The sequence below is a fragment of the Rhinolophus sinicus genome, linkage group LG15, assembly GCF_036562045.2.
Source record: "Rhinolophus sinicus isolate RSC01 linkage group LG15, ASM3656204v1, whole genome shotgun sequence".
NCBI classification, from domain to species: Eukaryota; Metazoa; Chordata; class Mammalia; order Chiroptera; family Rhinolophidae; genus Rhinolophus; species Rhinolophus sinicus.
This window is the reverse complement of record NC_133764.1, coordinates 16,480,569-16,500,385: the sequence shown is the minus strand read 5'-3', so window position 1 is coordinate 16,500,385 and position 19,817 is coordinate 16,480,569. Positions and strand designations below refer to the sequence as shown.

Sequence of the window (19,817 nt, the reverse complement as noted above, 5' to 3'; positions counted from 1 at the left end):
ATGAATGAGGCATATACTGAAAAACATGAGGTTTGAAGTTGGAAAATAGCGTGTTCCTAAGCCTCAGTTCCTTAATCTCTCAGAGCCTGTATTCTCAGCTGGAAAATGGAGATTACAATAGCTACCTCAGAGGGTTGAATTCCAATAAGTTGAAACTTAGAAACTGATTCTGTTTGAAAAGGAATTTGTCGAAAGGATATTGGTTGGCTCACAGATGTGCTAGGAGGGCTGGAAAACCAGAGGTTAACACAGATAGGTAAACTGCCCCAAAGCCAGTGGCAGAATTTAGGAGACTGCTGCCACTGTCACCAAGCACCAGCTGCTACCACTTGTTCTGCCACCAGCACTGGTGCTGGGAGCTGGGGGTCCTGTTTGCTTTGTGGTCCCAGCGACTGTGTGTTGCTGCCACCCTCCCCCCCGCACCAGCCAAAAAGAATTATCCACAATCTCTGCTTCTTGGTGTCACCAGCTCCCAATTCAAAGTCTATCACAGGTTCATCTGCTTGGCCAAGTCTAGACTGTGTGCCATGTCCTGGGAGGGCAAGCACCTGGCATGTTCAGCCTGTGTAGTGGGAGAAGGCCCTGCCTTTCATCAAGACCCTAAGGTAGAGGGTTCCCCAAGTGAGGGGAAGGGGCTCAGAGGACAGACAGCCAAAAATAAGGACAAATGCTCTTTTTCAAACCGTGAGGATGAGTGAGACAAGGTACATATTGTGAACGCTAAAGCCCCATGCAGGTATCAGTTATCAGCACTTGTACACACTGTTATTTCACTGTGTTACAGCATTTCCTCTTCCTTCTCCCTCCCTTCTTCCTTCACGTGCCCCGCCCCCATCCCAGGACTGGGCACACAGATATACCTCATAAATGCTGAGTGAGTGAAATATACTGCTGCTTTCACTTGCATGGTGACTGGAGCAGGTTGGTATTGGTTGGTTGTCTTCCCAGCTTCCATTCCCCACTTTTCCTTTGCCACACGCCCTGCTTTCCATTTGGGGATGCATGTAATTCTTGGGAATGTAATGCATGTAATTCTTGGGGCTCAGACTCCATCCCCAGCCCCAGCAATGGAGTTCATATGCTAAGCAAAGCCGACCAACTGTGCTCTGTCTCTCTGGCCATAGTGATTGGTTCAGGGGGAGGCATATGACCTAAACTGATCCAATCAGAGGGAAACTCAACAAAATTAGTAAGACAAGGCATCCTCTGTTTCTGCTGAGTATGAATGAAAAAGTATGTGGCTTTGGGAGCTTCTGGAAGCCCTCTTGGGACCACAGGGGGACTCAGACTTAGAATAAAATCAATATTGTAGAAGGCAGGGCCAAGGGACAAAAAGAAACCAGGTGCTTCGTGACTATTCAGCCACAAGATAAAGCTATGCCTGAATCCAGACTTCTCCTTTGGACTTCTTAGTTATATGAGCCAATAAATTCCATTTATTATTCACATTAGAATGAGTCAGGTTTTCTGATATGTACAACAGAAAGTATTTGATACCTGCTTCTCTCCCTGCCTGCCTCATGAGAATAGATCTGCTGTCTGTTTGGTGCTGGCTAATAGTGAGTCTTTGGGAAATACAGATCAAAATCACTGTCAGGGCCTCATGATTGGGCAGCAGCACATTTATGCCCCAGCAACAGGCCTCACTAAAATTTAAAATAGAACAGGCCTACCAAAGAGAGTATTTTGAAAGAGATTTTGGTAAACATCTTTCATTTCTTTTTTGGCCTGGGGAGATAAAGACACCAAAGAAGTAAGAGCACACTCTTTAAAACACACACACACACACACACACACACACACACACACACACACAAAACACAATAAAAGCAAAACATAGTCCATCTAACCCACAGAGGAAGTACTATGGAGTTACATCCAACCTGGCTGCCTTAACGTAGGTTCTCTAGAAGCACAGTCTCAGACAGTAATGACTCAGACTGATGAATGATTAATTGAGGGTGCGCTCTTAGCAGAAACCTATAAGGGACTAAGGGGACCAAGACAGAAGAAGAAGCCAAACAAGGATGAGAGCACTCCCAACTTTGCCTGATTCCACAGAAAGTTCCGGAGCATAGGTTGCTCCCACGTTGGTCCCATCCAAAGGTAAGGGACCCTGCATCTGTGAGACAGTAGGAGGCTCCTGGTGGTAATGGGTGGGGCAGGGGCACGGTGCAGACAGTGTGTGTAACTTTGCAGGAATCACTGGTAAAGCAGCTCCTGTCAGCTAAGGAAAGTCTTCCGGAGAAGGTGGAGGTATAAGTAGTGGAGGGGTAGGATGGCCGGGGAAAGAGGATCTGGGTGGGGAACCAACAGCAGCTGTAAGAACTGATGTGGTCAAAGTTGCTCTTGAAAATTCCCTTAATTTGCCCATTTTGAGACTTCATTCCATTGAAAAAAATTCCTCTTCAGAAATAAGTCATTCTTGTTTCTTGCTGCTTAGAACAACACATCAACAAATTTATGAAAAGGCTAATTGCATGCTGCTGTGTGTTTTCATCATCCTCGTGTTTTTCTATAGACAACGTTTTGTTGGTTCTTCTAATTCTTAAGTTAATGTGTCTCTTTGGTCCTCAGTTAATTCTTCAATTTCTTCCTCCACAGGCACTACCCATGTATCTGGTAACCCGAATTATGCATTTCATTTCTTTGTTAACCTAGTAAACCCTCAAAATCATTCCCACATTCTTTCCACAGTTTTAATCAACATACACTTCTGTTTTAGGCTTGGTTGCTTATATCTGTCTCTCACTCCTTCTCATGGTAAGTTAGATGCGCACACAATGTACACAGAGTGCAGACTGAGTTAAGTACAATGAACCCTGGAGTGTGAAGGCAGGAGCTCTGGACAGATATTGCAGAGAGGGCTAGAGTTCCCAGCTCTGCTGTGTGTCTAGCTGGGTGATGTGCCTGAGCTGGTTAGTGGCGATTTAAAAATTAAGACTTCTCTAGGCTTTCCTGCTTGTTCTCAGTTGTGAGTATTGGTTAAGAGAATAATACTGGAAAGGACATGCGAACACAAGGTGGTATCATTAAGCAGACTGTATCGACCTGATATTTTCTTTCAAATCCCAAATTTGATTTCAGATAGTTGCTTTTGGGTTCTAAGATGACTTGATATCTTCTTAGTATTTCTTGGGCTGCAAGTTGCTAGGATTTGACTCTCCTGCAGAGGTGATCCAGAGCAAGTGGTTACTTGTCTGGGTGCGTTAACACTAGCGAGACCTGGGCATGGAGCAAAATTGAAATGGAGATTTTAACTGTGATCTAATCTTTCCTCTCCCTTGTCTACAATCACCACCTCAGGGACCAGCCAGCCCGACAGGCTGGCTCTTCAGAACCCAATTATTTGGACTGTAACCACACTTTTCATGCCCCAGAGAGCCTCCTCCTCAAACCAACCAACCAACCTACCCTTCTTTTCCATGTCCCCTTAGCTTTCAGGTCTATATAACATGGTAGAAAACTGCTGGTCCCTACTAAGAGTCAATGGCTGGAAACTATTGTTACTATTTCTCTCTCCCACTCTTTGAAATGATTATTTCACACCTTCCTCTCTTTCCTCAAGCTTCCAACACCTACTGTAACATCCTTACAGCTGATGGCCTGACTTCCCATTTCATTAAGAAAATAAAGGTAATCAGCATTCACCAGCTCCCAACACCTCACCTACCCACTTACTCGTACCTATGCTCAGATATTCTGCTTTTCCGTGTCCGACTACAGGTGACGCATTTCTGTTCCTACCCAGTTCTTCTACCTGGGTATTAGATCCTATCCCTTCTCAACTACTTATACTCAAAAGTATGGCTCCAGCAATTCCTCCACAATGCTTCATTAAAATTTCCCTCTTTACTTGATCATTCCAATCAGGATATAAACAACCTGTAATTTCTCCCATATTAAGAAAACAAAACCCAAAGCCCATTCCCATCCAGCGTTGTTCCATTTTCCTATTCCCCTTTATAGCAGGACTCCCCCCAAAGAATTATTTCACCCACTCCGCCTCATCACCTTCTAGTCTCTCTTGAACCCACTCCATTCAGGTTTTCCCTGCACCATTCCATGACAACTGCTCTTATAAAGGTCATCAGTAACCTCTGCATTGCTAATCCAGTGGTCAATTCAATTTAGTCCACATCTCAAAGAGATTTTTCTCTTGCCTTCCTTGTTTTGGATACTGGCAAGGCCATCTACTTGGTTACCCTCACCAGATTGTGAAATCATATCTTATTCTTCATCCCTTTACCCAATCTTGCTAACTCTTGTCAATTCAATAATCCAAACACCATTTTAATGTATCTTCTCTCTGTCCTCACTAATCTTGGCAGAATCCGCTCTTGTCTGGATGGTGACTGCTCTTTATTCTGTCCCACACAGCCTCTGGAACTCTCTTGCTAAAACACAGATGTGGTCCACACCACTCCCCTCAGAAAGTGCCCTGTAAGTTTTCCATTTGCCGTGGAATAAAGCAAACCCCCTTTAGCGAAGTATTCAAGGCCTTTCAGCATCTGGCATCATCCTCACTTCCTAGCTATGGGTCCTGCTGCTGCTCCTCCCAACACATCTTATATTCCAGCGCCATTCATGACATGCCTCTCTACCTCGTCCCTCTGCCTCAAGTGCTCTTTTCTCTATTTTTTTCCTGTTCGAGAATTCTTCTTCTTATTAAAAGCAATAAAAATGATGATTTCTGAAAACTTGTTATATGCAAAATATCTATTACATTAAATATCATACATGTATTATCTCATTTAATTCTCAGGGAAAAAAATGAAATCGCTTTTCCAAGTTAAAACAGCTAGAAAATGGTTGATCTAGGATTTGAACTTAGTTTTCCGAAGCCAAAGCTCATGATCTAACAGTACTGGTGAAGTTTCCTCTGACTTCTCATCACAATTAGTTGCTTTTTCCTCTGCTTTTCCAATAGCAGTTTTTTTTGTTGTTGTTGTTGTTTTAGTTCACTCCATAGAACTAATTTTATTATAGAGATAAAACACACAGGTTCTGAAGCCGGAATCCTTGGGTTTGAGTCTTGGATCTGTGGCTTGCCAGCTCTGAGATCTCATGCCTCAGTCTCTTTATCTTTGAAATGGGAATGATATTAATACCTACCTCAGTATTGTTGTGAAGGTTAAATGCATCAAGCAATGTAAACAGTTTAGTATAGTGCCTTTTACATAACACTGGCCCTAGAAACACGTCTTGTCTATGTTCTGTCTCCCTCACTAGACTCTGGCTTTCCGGGACAGGTGAATCCCCCATTCATCTTCTAATCCTCCTGCACCCAGCACAGCAGACCTTTCACCGGAGTTGGTGATCCATAAACATCTGTCAAATTGAATGTATGAGTCTGTGAGTGTTTCTGCCAGACATTTACAAGTTCATGATTTATGCTGTGCTTCAGTTACCTATGATTCTTTTAAAGAAAGTGGTTACCAAAGTCAGGCAGGCCATCTAACAGCTCTGCCCTGTTTTTAAAAATCCAGGTCATAACTACTCTTCTTCTGTGAACAGGGAGCCTTTTCCCGAGTTACCTCACTTGTGAAGCCAAGACTTTCCTTCGGGGTGAAGGGAAGGCGCACGGGGGGGGGGGGGTCAGCCTGGAATGGGACACCTGTCACAAGGTTCAAGACTTCTCAGGGACAGCTGGAGGTATTTAGCTGGAGGTTTCCCCTCTAGTGAGCAGTGATCGGGGTCAGGAGCTTTAAGTTTCACTTCTAACCACTGGCACAATGTACCTGCTTAAAGATAGAGGCTCCAGACATGAAAGAGGCTGCAAAACCACTGGCTGGAGGCCTGAGGATTCCTGGGAGGCTGCTGACTCAGGTTAGATCATGTTATTTCACTGTCCTCATACTTGTTTATTCAAGTTTCAAGCCTGCCTCACTAGGTGAGGTGGCAGGAGTGAGGTGGCAGGAAGAGGTTTCAAAGGGGAGTGAAAATGGTAGAAAAGGAAACACTTGATTAGAGGTTAACCTGTCTCCTGGGGCTTCTTTGATTTGGATTATTGTAAACGTGCATAGTGTAATGACTAAGCACTCCCAGGGGAATAGAGGTCTCTGTACAGAGTTGGGGTTTTGTTTCTGATGAGTTGCAGCTGCTGTGTATGATGCAGACTAGCCCAAATGAGGCATGGAGGAGGAGCAGCATTCACTGGACCTGAGTGATGGGCTTTCCTCATCACCTTCACGTAAGCCTGCGCTGTCTGCTGTCCCACACCTCAGCGAACACCTGCAAGTTGCTTAGGCTGTAACTTGGAGTCAGCCTTACAATCCTCTCTGTCACCAGATCCTGTCCACTTTCCCTCATAAAGGTCTTTCAAGAATACATTTCCTTCTCTCCATCTACACTGGCACTACCCTCAAGGGATCAGAGTCTCATAATGTCTTTTTGGATTAGAACTTTCTTACAGGTTGCTCAGGCTTGAGTCTGAGGTCTTCCACTCCATTCTCCATGTTTCTGCCAGAGGGATTTTTCTAAACCAGCTTCAAATCCGTCCGTGACTCTCCATAGTCTTATGGATCAAGTGGTCCCCAGAGCCTGACTTGTGAGTTTCTTCAGGTGCTGGTCCTGCTTCTCTGGCTGGTGTCCTGCCAGGTCACCTCCTATGAGCTCCTTCACCTCAGTAATCTTGACCTGCATGGAGTTCCCAGAATGTGCAGTATTTGCTCTCAAGCCTTGCAGCCTCTGTATTTGCTCCTCCTTCTGTCCAGAATTCCTCCCTTCCCCTCTACCCCAGTTTCTCGCCTTCTCCCTTCCTCCTACTCAGGTTGAATGAGGTTAGCCTCAACGGGGCCCCTATATCTCTATTGTAGCACTTATCACAAACTGTATCCAATTTCCAACTGAGCAGAATGATTTGCTTACCAGTCCCTAGCTCTGGCATACAGCAGTTGCTCAATAAATAGTTGATAAACGAATGAATGAATTCTTTACTAGTCATATTTGGGTTCAATCATAGTTCAAGGAAGGGTCCTTGAAATGCTAGGCTCTGAAAGAACGAAATACACAGTAATGACAATTATGTTGTTAGATGGGTAGAATTTCACACTTGATGAAAGGATTGTGAGGTTTTGTGTTTCTTCAAGTAAAAGTGACTAAAGCCTACTTTAAAGACCAGTTTGAAAGGCCTCTTTAGATGATAAAACATTGTGTTTGCCAGCTTTGACAGACCACTGAGGAGTTCAGGAATTATACTCACCAAGCAAGTGTTTCCAGAAATGTCATACCTGCTGCTTTTAAAATGTCATTCTAATGTCACACTTAAACAAATAACTCGCTCGGGGAAAGTTGTGAGAGGTGGGCAAGTGAAATGAAGAAATCTCTCTACAGAGGGCTGAGACCAGCACACACAGGAGCTAGTTAACAATGAAATAACCCGGGGTGACACCGAAACAATATATACATGAACACAAAGGGAGCCTACTACATAACAGATATCCGCTAAACCTAAAGGAGACACCTTCTTTCAACACGGAAACCAAGATTGGAATGTCCTGCCTTGTGACGTAGTGAGGCTTCTACTGTGCCAAGTGTCCCATTCTCTTCAGTGCAGGGCGCTGGGCGCAAGCCGGGGCAGGACGACTCCGGTGGAAAAGGCTAAAGCGTTCTTTGGCTTTTCCAAGATTGATCCTTTCGAATCTTTTGATTTTTTTCGAGTTCCCTGATTCTTTCGAACCTTTCGATTCTTTCGAGTCTCGGTTCGAAGCGTTAAAAGCGCAGCTGGGAAAAGCTGCCACCAAGGTGGTAAGGGGACTCCGAGAAACAGAAGTGAGAATTTAAGGGCTTCAGCTATAAAGAAAAGACTAAGGAGAAGCGGAGCATATGCAGAAGAGGAAACGGGAAGTAGGGAAAGAGCGAGAGGAACCTTAAGCCAAGGGAGAGAGGGATCAAACTTGTCCGGGACAGGAGGAAGGCACGCCCAGAGGGAATTGGCTGCTTTAAGGACAGCCCCGCCCCCTGAGTGACGCAGAGCAGGCCCTCCGCGATTGGCTGCGGTCGGAGGGCGGGATGGGGTTGCTAGGCGCGGAGGGGATCCGGCGGGCCCTGGCGGCCCGGAGTGCGGAGCCGCGGGAGCGGAGCCGGGGTTAGCGGCGCTGCTGGAAGATGGCGAGCTGCTGGGACGCGCGGCCGCCCTGGCGGCTCGGCCGCCTCCCGCTGCTGCTGTGCCTGCTGCCGCTGCTGCTGCTGCTGCGGAGCCCGGCCCGGGCAGCGCACATCAAGAAGGCGGAGGCGACGACGACGACGACGAGCGCGGGCGCCGAGGCGGACGAGGGCCAGTTCGACCACTACTACCACGAAGAGGAGCTGGGCTCGGCGCTGAGGGAGGCGGCGGCCGCGGGGCCCCCGGGCCTGACGCGCCTCTTCAGCATCGGCAGCTCGGTGGAGGGCCGGCCGCTGTGGGTGCTGCGCCTCACGGCCGGCCTGGGGCCGCCGCCCCCTGACAGCGACGCGGGGCCGGATGCGGAGGGGCCCCTCCTGCCGGGCCGGCCGCAGGTGAAGCTGGTGGGCAACATGCACGGCGACGAGACCGTGTCGCGCCAGGTGTTGATCTACCTGGCCCGCGAGCTGGCGGCTGGCTACCGCCGCGGAGAGCCGCGCCTCGTCCGCTTGCTGAACACCACCGACGTGTACGTGCTGCCCAGCCTCAACCCCGATGGCTTTGAGCGCGCCCGCGAGGGCGACTGCGGCCTCGGCGACAGTGGACCTCCCGGCTCCAGCGGCCGCGACAACAGCCGCGGCCGCGACCTCAACCGCAGTTTCCCGGACCAGTTCAGCACCGGCGAGCCCCCGGCACTGGACGACGTGCCCGAGGTGCGCGCCCTCATTGACTGGATCCGCAGGAACAAGTGAGTGTCGTCCTCCCTCCTCCACAAGCCACGCGAGCCTCCAGGGCCACAGGCTGGGTTCCGCACTCAGTGGGCGCTCAGACGGTACTTTGAGGCCCAAGGGACCGGGGGTCGTTAGGGTGGATGGCGACCTCCCATCACGGGAACACGGCCGCATAGCCTCCTGTCCCGCTCATTGTCCGAGAAGCGCTGCCCAGAGGCTGCCATTTGTTCCACGGATGCAAAGAGAGCAGTTTGGCTGGAGACGAGGCTTCTTTCTGGCCTTCTGGTCCCTGTTTTCACAGGACCATAGAATATGAGGGATGGAGGAGACCTTAAGGAATAACCTAGGTTAGCTCACTCCTTTCGTAGGTAAGCTGTCAGTACTGCGATGATCGTATTACCTTAGGCACTGTGTTAAGCCCTTTTCGTGGCTACAACCTGATGAGATAGACACCACTGATAGCCCTGTTTTGCATATGGGAAATTGAGGGTCAGATTGGTTAAATAATTTACACAGTACAGAGTGTAGCTGGGACGGAGACTTAGGCATCGTGTTACTCAGTGCTCTTAGCAGCCATAGAAGGACACTGTAGCCCAGAAATGATAAAGGACACTCCCGGGTCTTCCTCGTGGTTGACAGAAACTGGTTCTCTTCCAGTCTTTATTACCTCTGACTCAGCTTAGGAGCATATGGATATGGTTGGAGAATTTGTACAGGATCTGGAACCTTCATCTGTGAGCTGCTTCATTTTAGACTCTCTGAAGGGTTTCTGATGTCATTTGTGCACTTTATTAGTGGGCCAGGATTAAATGGCTAATTGTCACACTTACTACACACCTTACTCGGTAGTAAGCACTAAATGGGATTTAAAAAATTAAAAGCACGAGGGTCTCAAGAAATTGGTATATAACAAGAGACCGTTATAAATATATGTACCCAGTTAAACTTTACGTGAATTGTTCCCACTGGCAAAAATCTGTGTGGGCTGCAATAATATGGATCATCTCTGTGGAAGTGGTAGAACTTGAACTGAGTCTTGAGAGATGGGTAGGATTTTCAGCAAAAAGGAGGAGAAAAATGAAGGAAGAGGGAACTTACTCCAGATGGAATAATGTCTGAAGTGAACATGCACGTCTTCCCTTTTTCAAGGATCAGTTTTGCCAGCATATCCCTATTTTTTGTCTTTGTAAGACTAATTAATCTCTCCATCTTGATTTGAAGATTTCTGAGTGACAGATAAAAGTAATAATGAACAGAGAAGTTTCTCTGTGGGCCTTGGAATCATCTCTTCTACAAGATGTCAGTATATTTAGCACCTAGAAAATTCATGGTAATTGTGACAATTCTAGATTCTTTTTATCTTCCACCTTTCACTTTACTCCTTTTGCGTTCCCTTGTAAATATTTAATTTCACATATGCTTTCTGGGGAGATTTTTTTTCTTTTAAAGATAACCATGACATGATCACTAAACATTTGCGTAAGAAATCCGACTTTAATGTACATCTTATTGTCAGAAGCTGATGATGACCAAGGCTTTTCTGAGATGCTATATCATGCACACTGTTTGCATTGCTTAAATGACATGCTCAAAATGCCCTGTCACGGCCCTTGCAGGAATGTAAATTCTGTGACTAGATTTTTCTCTTTAGTATTAGTTCTGCTGTGACCAAAAATGAAAATGAGCTTTGTCTAGGATCCAAGTCAGCTTGAGGCTATACTGAAACCTTTAAACTTTAAATCTGGAACCCAAAATTTGCTCTCTGGCTAACTGTTTCATATCATCAGTATTTAATGATTATAAATTGTGGTCTGGACCAGTTAGTTCAATGATAGGAGCTTGTGAAGATTTTTAAAAGTTCATCTGTGTCAGTTAGTATTACATAGAAAGTCATTTTGTTCTGCAATTATGGACTACAGTAATCATACCCAAACGTTCTTCAAACGTGTAACTCTAACCAGAAGAGAAAGTAGACAACTACATAGGGTGAAAAGTACATACATCCATCCCCAGTCTTCAAAAATTAACTCAAAATGCACATTCTTTAATGATTAGTCAGTAACAAAAGACACTGATATGTGAATAAAATTAAAAACACAAGCACACACAGAATTTGAGACTGATGCTTAAATATAGACTCAGCTTTATGGATAGGAAATTTGAAAACTGCAAACATTAGTCTGAATGGGGAAATTAATTACCTCTTTTAGTGTATTTTGTGAAGTCATTTGAATAATTTCTTGATACCCTATTCATCCAGCTATATTAGAAATAGATTTTTGTTGTTATTTTGAATATGTAAAATTTTCAGACTCATTTGCTCCAGCTTAGGAAAGTGAAGTTTATTTTCTCTGTCTCATTTTATACATCACAGAATGGGTGTTTTTGAGAACTGAGACATATACTTAGGAAAATATACAAAATTTTAACTCCCTCATTAAAATAAAGATTTTACAATTTACTTGACTCCCATATTTTTGTCACACTGGACTTCTTTAATTAAAGATATCTGCTTAGATTTTAATAGATTGGCATATCGATTTTTTTAGTATGTTTGTGAAAAGCATTATCATATTGTTGGAGTTGGGTGCAGATTACTTCCAGAGGCTTTTGTGTATATCTACAATTTCCTGAATCTTTAGAATTTAGTTTATCAGACATCAAGTTCTCTTAATTTTTAAAAGTTATTTGTTTTAAAAATAAATAACTGGAGAGCATAATAGAGTCAACTTAGAGGTTTACTTTTTAATATCTTGTTTGTAATATAATATATTTAGCAGCTACTATAAATCTTATGCAAGGAATAATATATGATACTAAAGTCAAGTATGAGAAAAACTTCAGAGAACTGATTTGAATGGAAACCATACAGTACCTTTCAAGTAAAATTGCATTGGTATGCAAAGTTGGTTTGACAAAGACTGAAAGCCGTGTGGTATCACTTTCTCTTGAAATCCTCATTATGAGAGTGGCATTGGTACTTTTAAAACTGTGTAAGTATAGTAAGGAAAATCTAATAATTGAATTTTATCACTCAAGTAGATTGCAAATATTTCATTGTACTAAAATTACCACATTTGCTTAGGCCATTTTAATAGTATTTCTGAGAAATGTTGCAAGCAGTGTTTAACAAAGTAGAACATAGCATTTAGTAGAGAATTTTGGCATTTAAAGTTTTAATTTAAAGTATGTAATTAAAGTAGGATGTTTCATTTATTTAGAATACTCAGTTATCCATTTTATTTCACTAGAATATGAATACCTTGAGGGCATTTTTATGGTGTTTCTTCTTCACTGAGGTTTTCTCTAGTGTGTAGGATGTTTGGCACACAGTTGACACTCAAGAAACTGTGTTGCTGAATGGATTGCCTGAACTGGGACAGCCTTCTTGTAATTCCCAAAGTCAGTAGGGAGAAAAAAACTATTTTATGCATACAAACTAGAAAATAAATTGTTAATACCTTGAGCTATGGGGGAGGGGGAGGTAAGGTGAAGTTAAAATGTTAGAATATTACTTAATTTTTTTTTTTTCTGTGTCGTGTGTCACCCAAGGGCTGGCATTGGAAGTGAGGAGTTGAATGATAGTCTGTAAGGCAGTGATTCCCTAAGCAGGTTGCTAGCTCTCTCCAAAGAGTGAACATTTCTTGAGCAATTGCTATAAAGCTGTCATTGTGTTGGAGATGTTTCACATTTATTATCTTATTTAATTCTCAGAACAACCCTGGAAAGCAGGTCTTGTTATCCCCATTGTACAGATGAAACAGAAACTAGGGTTCAGTGAATTTAGAGGCAGTAACTTCTCTTGATCATACTGTAAGTGAGATATAGGTCTGGGAGACCGAATGTTCTTACCCCTATTTGGCGGGCTCCAAAGCCCGTGCTATTGCTGCTACACCAAATGGCATTCTCCTCTGGTGTCTGGAAGAGTGCTAATTATAATTATATTCGTTTTTAATTAGTATCTTTTCATAGTCTATACTAGTATTTAATCACTGTCTTAATGGCTAGATTCTATCTATTGATGAACAGATTCTGTGTCATTTTCATTGTTTAGTCTCTGGGGTGGTGCTTAACGTAACCTTTCAAATTAGACGAATCATTTCAAGCCGATAGAAATAAATGTTATATATCAGGCCCCGTTAGAATTTCTGTGGGTCAGTTCATTTCAACCACAAAAAGGCAGAAGCAAGAAAACCCAATTTAAAGTACAGAGAGAAAAAGTGTTTAATCTCTACTCATAGTAATGGTTTACATTGTCATATGAGGGAGAGATGTATAAATAGGACTTTAGCATGTTTTTGCCTTTAGCTTTCACCATAAAAGGCACATTTCTGTATCTATAAATTCCACCAGATTGTAAATGTATTCACTTAAAAGTAGAAATATAAAACAATACAAATGTTTCTTTTATAGGAGCAGCCTTGTCTCCATGTCAGTGTATTTTCTAATGGCCCAATCAGGAACCTCGGACCCAGAAAGAGAGCAGCTTTTACAGTGATGCAGGGGAAGACTAGTCTTTTATGTGCTGTATTGTTTTTCTCTGAAAGCAGCTCAGTGTATCAGGTTCCACCCCCACCCCACCCCCACACACACACACAACTCTGAGTCTTCTCAACTGTGGGTGGCTTCTCTCTAGAAAATGTGAGTTTAGTGTGTTGTGAACCCTGAATAAGGTAAAATACATCCTGTTTTTAATTAGACTCCCTATCTTAAAAATTTCTTTGGATAGTAATATAAAAAGCATGAAAGTTATTAACCTAACTAATGTATTCAGCCAATATTTATTTATACAAGCCACGCTTTGTACGAAATTAACACATTATGAAATATAACTATTAGGTTGATTTGTAGGAAACTGTCATTTTTGTAGGTCAAAACATGATTAAACATTGGCAAGTTCATATTGTTCAACCTAATACGTGAATTTGGAATTCCCTGAATAAGACATCTCCTGAAACATTAATTTATACTGTTATCCAGCTACTTTTTCAATGATGGGGAGAAATTTTTTTAAGTTATTGGGAGTTAATTTGAACTGTAAAAACTATTTGAAATTTTTTATATTGATAGTGCTTTCTTTCCATTTTGTTTTTCGTTGTTGTCGGTGGTGGTCTACTTAAAACAGCTGATAGAGTTGTCTTCTAGATCTCAAGAGAGATACTAAGCTTATTTATGAAAGAGGTAGAATTTTTAAATACATGGTATTTTTATGCTTTTTTAGGTGATATGTGATGTGGTTGTATTTTCAAAGGTTTGTGCTTTCTGGAAATCTGCATGGTGGCTCAGTGGTAGCAAGCTATCCTTTTGATGATTCTCCAGAACATAAGGCCGCTGGAATCTATAGCAAAACCTCAGATGATGAAGTATTTAAATACTTGGCAAAAGCCTATGCTTCAAACCACCCCATAATGAAAACTGGGGCACCTCACTGTCCGGGAGATGAAGAGGAGACTTTCAAAGATGGGATCACAAACGGCGCACACTGGTATGATGTAGAAGGTACGTAAAGCACTGAATTTGCTATATTTTTCCCATTGTTCATTTAGCTTTCTTAAGTATACTCTGAGTGGAAAAGAAGAAACTTTGAGGAATTCTGATGTTTTTAAAACCGTCTTTTTTTAAATTTTGAAAATTAAAAACCCACAGTAAATTTTGAAAGAAAACTACGCGAGCACCTACGTATATAGTCTTCATTTAAATTCAGCAACTGTTGTCTTACCTCAGATGTTCCAGCATGTCCTCTCCGTGCCTCCCCCTCCCCCACCACATTCTCTTTTGCCAAACCATCCAAAAGTAGATTGCAGATTTCATGACACCTCACCTGTAAGTACCTCAGCATATGTTCCCCAAGTCCAGGGACATTGTCTTGTATAACCATGTACCATGACTATCCCTGGGAAATTAACAATAATTCAGTATCATCCCACATGGTGTCCGTAACTCAAATTTCCTCTATTATCCCCAAAATATTCTTTATAGCTCCTTTTCCTCCAGATCAGATCCAATCAGGGTCCAAGAAGTGCATTTGGCTGTTGCGTTTTTTTGGTTTCCTTAATCTAGTACAGTCATATCACCACGCTCTTAATGACAGTGAATCCTTTGAAGAGTTTAGGGATGTCCTACAGAACATCCCATATTATAGATTTGTCACTTTCTTTATAAGATTCAGGTCACATTTTTCCAGTGAGACCACTATATAGATCACATCATATCAGGTGAGGCTGCTGGTGGCCAAGTTGGACAGCTTGGTTAATGTGGTGACCACCGTTGCTCTCCATTTTATATAAAGGCACATTTTCCTTTTGTATTTTAATTTGTGGGGTGATCATGGAATGCTGTTGTTTTTAAATTGTGGTAGTATGTGTGTGTGTGTGTGTATAGGTGTGTATCTCATAAAATTTGCCGTTCATTGTTACCATTTTTAAAAGTAGAATTAAGTGGCATTAATTATATTCACAACGTTGTACAACTGTATCACTGCTATCTATTTGCAAAACTTTTTCATCATCTCAAATAGAAACTCTGTAACCATTAAGCAATAAGTCCCTATTCCCTTCTCCTCAGCCACTGGTAACTTCTTTTTTTAATTTATTTTTCAATTACAGTTGACATACAATATTATATTAGTTTCAGGTGTACAACATAGTGATTAGACATTTATATACTGGTGATGTCTAATCTACTTTCTACCTCTGAAGTGACCTATTCTAGACATTTCAAATAACTGAAATCTTATAATATTTGTCCTTCTGTGTCTGACTCATTTTACTTAGCATAGTGTTTTCAAGGTTCATCCATGTTGTAGCATGTACCAGAATTTCATTCCTTTTTTTTTTTTTTAAAGATTTTATTGGGGAAGGGGAACAGGACTTTATGGGGAACAGTGTGTACTTCCAGGCCTTTTTTTTTTTTTTTTTCCCCAAGTCAAGTTGTTGTCCTTTCAATCTTAGTTGTGGAGGGTGTTCAGCTTCAAGTTGTTTGTCCTTTCAGTCTTAGTTGTGGAGGGCGCAGCTCAGCTCCAGGTCCAGTTGCCATTTTCTAGTTGCAGGGGGCACAGCCCACCATCCCTTGGGGAGTCGAGGGATTGAACTGGCAACCTTGTGGTTGAGAGCCCACTGGCCCATGTGGGAATCGAACCGGCAGCCTTCGGAGTTAGGAGCGTGGAGCGCTAACCGCCTGAGCCACCAGGACGGCCCCTCATTCCTTTTTATGGCTGAGAAATATTCCGTGTATGTATATGTGTACATTTCATTTATCCATTCATCTGTTGATGAGCACAGGGTTGGTTTTACCTATTGGCTACTGTGAATAATGCTGCTATGAATGTTGGTGTACAAGTAACTGTTTGAGTCCTTGTTTTTAAATCTTTTGGGTATATACTCACGAGTTGAATTGCGGGGTCATATGGTAATTCGACAAGTATGTTTAGTCTTTGAGGAATCCCCAAACTGTTTACTACGTTGGCTGCACCATTTTACACCAGCAATGCACAAGGCTTTTGATTTCTCATGGAATGCTATATTTGAACAAATTGTTTAAGTAAGCTTGAATTGTTTACCTTTTCTTTTAAATGTTATAAAAACAGCTATTGTCATTTTTAAACTTTTGGTTTCCTTTGAATAACTTTTTTGTTTTTATATCCAGGCTTAGAGTGTTTAATTAAAAGTAAGCAGAAGGAACAAGTCAACCCATGGAAATGTCATCAGTATAAACTTTTTCTCTTAGAATCTGCCCATGATGAAATGCCATAGGTCTTCCTTTCCTTTTTAATGGGAGTTAGTCACATTATAATGTGTCTTATGACATTTCTCTTATGTGCCTTCATTTAAACTTTTGAAGTACTCTTTGACTTTTTATGTCAAGTCACATGTATTCAACTTGGGCCCTATGTGTGAGGATTCGATACTTTCTAGAGTTTTCTGATTCCCCTATAGTTTCTACCAGTGTTTCTTATACATAATCAGCATCTACAAAGAAGTTTGAAATATTTAGAAGCAAAACTTTCTTCCTATAACAATTAGGGGTGATTTGAAAACCATTTAAGCTTTTTATAGGTAAGGGATATACTTTAATGTTTAATTTTATTTCAATCTTCAGCAAATATATTTAATAAAACCTGACTGCTTGAATTAGTGGTTTTATGATATAGGCAAGTTGCTCCATTATTTGAGATATTATTTAAAATAATGGGTTAAAAATAATTTATTTTTCCTTTTTGGAGAAAGCTGTAAAAGGTTAGGACGTTATTTCTAATTATATGGGAGATAAATCTGTGTTACACTATTTAAAAAATAAGTGTTCTGCATTCACAGTAAGATTATTTAGTTAAACTAGGTAACAGATTTTTCTGATTCTTCAAACATCTGAAGACTCTGTATTTTGCTGCTGCCATTGATGTTGTTTTTATGAGCATCAGCTTCTCTCCTGTTTTAGCTGAGTGGTCAGACATATTTTATGTTACATTATTTCTACAATAGCTAGCTTATATCTCTTCCTACCTCAGCAATATTAAGCAGTTCCAGTATTTTCACAGGGCAAATTCATTGTTTATCTTCTGTGGGACTACATAAGTAAGATGTTGTAAGATGTGAAACCTTGTGACTAGGCATGTATTCAGACCCACACTGATGCTTTATGTGACATATTTAGAAATTCTAGCTCAAAGAAGTATGGCTTTCAGAGCTGAAAGTGTATATATTAATCTAGTTCAACTCTTTTGCACTATAGGAGATCAAGGCCTGAGAGAAGAAATGTTTTGTGAATAACTTGTGCAATATTCACTTAGCAGGTATTTACTACGTACCTGCCACGGCCAGTGCACTGTCTTAGGTGATGGGGATATTGTGGGAGCAAAACAAAAACAATTCCTGCTCTCAAGGATCAGTCAGTGTACTAGTAGTGTGATGTGAGCTCATCTGGCCTCACCGTCTTCCCCTTCAGGGTGGACTCAGCATATCTAGCTGCCTACGGGGTGGGCCTTGCTTCTCTCAGAAGTATCTCTCAGACCTGGAGGATGCATGTAGCCAATGATTATCTTAATAAGGCTTGTGAATAGTCGTGCTACTCTGCTAAAGCTTGTTATTGTGAGAGCTTAAGCGGAACTTATTCAGGGAGCAGGCCTTCTTCTATTTTTTTTTAACCACATTGTGCTGATTTATATGCCTTGTGTCTGTCATTCTTTATTATTTTCTTCCTTCACGGTTTTGAAGGCATTATAAAAACCATCTGATGGTTTAGTATGTTTATACCAAAGCAAACAAATTTAATGAAACTGAATGGTAGTGTGAGTCAACTTTTAAGAATTGCCCTCTTTCAATTTATACAATTTTAAAAAGACAGGTAATCCCACTTTATTTTCCTGCAGATACAAGTACTCAGGAAGACAGAGTAGTGTAGTGGCTAAGAGTAGAGCTTTAGAATCCTGCTGCCTTGGGTTTGAATCCCAGCTCTGCCATTGTAGCTGTGTGTGTGTGTGTGTGTGTGTGTGCGCACACACACACACCTTGGACAAGTTAAACAACTTCTCTAAGCCTCAGTTGCCACATATGAAAAATGAAGACAAATGATAAGTACTATCTACCGCATAGGATTATGAGATCCAAGTGAGAATGTATGTAAAGCACTTAGCCTAGCACCTGGCACCAGGATTTCTTATCTCTGGTAGAATTTGAATTTCATGAGGGCAGGGAGTTCAGTTTTATTCAGTTTCCTATTTCTAGCACATAGAACCATGCCTGGTATATAGAAGGTACGCAATAGTCTTTTTAGAACTTTTGAATAAATGAATTCTTGGCATCTGAAACATGAGTACATAGTTATTTAAAATCTTGGGTAGATGATGTTTAGACTAGATAATCTTACAAAAATGTATAAAAATATTCCTAATTTTGTTCCTACTCTGAGAAAATAAGCTTGTCTTACCGGCAGATCCTAGATAAGAATAAATATTTTTCAGACTTTTTTTATTGTGACCTACCATATAAAATACCTTTCATATATATGTGTACATAAAACTGAAACTTTTCATGAAACAATACTTACCTTTGCAAAGTATTCTGGTATTGTTTCTAGTCTCTATTTCATTAAACAAAAAAAGCTAATCTTAATCCACTAATATATTTCACAATCCATTAATGGGTCGTAACCTGCAATTTTAAAAAAACACACAAAAACACTGTTTTTGGTGACTTTATGGTAAAGTTGATTTATTTTCATATTCTTAGAGGAATAAAATAACTTACAAGTTGCATGTGATAAGCCACTACTGTATTTAGGGTTTTTGTTTTGTCCTATCTTGTTTATATATCAGTCACTTCCAGTGAGGACTGAGCCGGATACTTATCTCTGATGACCTACTTTTAGATTGCCTTCTTCGCATATGAATGAGCACTGAGATAGGAAATTGGTCTGACGTATAGTTGTCAGGCCTACGTGTTATTCTTGTGAGCCTGTGCATTCCATGATTAATTAGATCTGCTGCTGTAAGTCTTTCTACTTATGTCTTTTTAAACTACTACTAACTTGGGCCTGAGTCTTTTCAAACTGGTAATTATTTTCCACCTCTGAAAGAAGAAAATGTTCTGTGATTTATCAAACTTTCTTCCCTCTCCTTTTATGCTATGGGCAGAGAGTTCTGAAATGTGACTAGATAGCATATAATGTAACTGATTGAGATTTTGTGTGTGTGAATATAAACTCCTGTGACCATGTGGGCCACCATTCCCTGCGTAAAGTGGAGGTCAGACTGAGCAGCACTAATTAATGTGCTCTAACTGAGGTATATTTGGCTTGAAGTAGATTGCTGACAGAAAGGGAAGAGCATGGGGAAAATAATTACCAAACTGTTTTGAACAGCATAGCGGGTTATATTTGTTTCAAAAAGTGGACTGGAAAGCTTCTTCTTGAAGAGCATTTTCTGTGTCATTAAAAAGAGCATTATGGGTTAATCCACATGACACCCGAAAATTAGAATCTATTTAAAA

General features: G+C 41.4%; 1 protein-coding gene across 1 annotated transcript in view; it reads left to right on the top strand.

Moving 5' to 3' along the window:
* The first annotated feature begins 7,994 nt into the window (after positions 1-7,994).
* The window catches only part of CPD (carboxypeptidase D), a 65,242-nt gene continuing 53,419 nt past the window's right edge, over positions 7,995-19,817 (top strand). The window contains exons 1-2 of the mRNA XM_019739524.2: positions 7,995-8,852; positions 14,087-14,334. Of these exons, the coding sequence (XP_019595083.2) occupies positions 8,110-8,852; positions 14,087-14,334 (991 nt within the window). The 5' untranslated portion in view covers positions 7,995-8,109. The remainder of the gene's footprint in view (positions 8,853-14,086; positions 14,335-19,817) is intronic.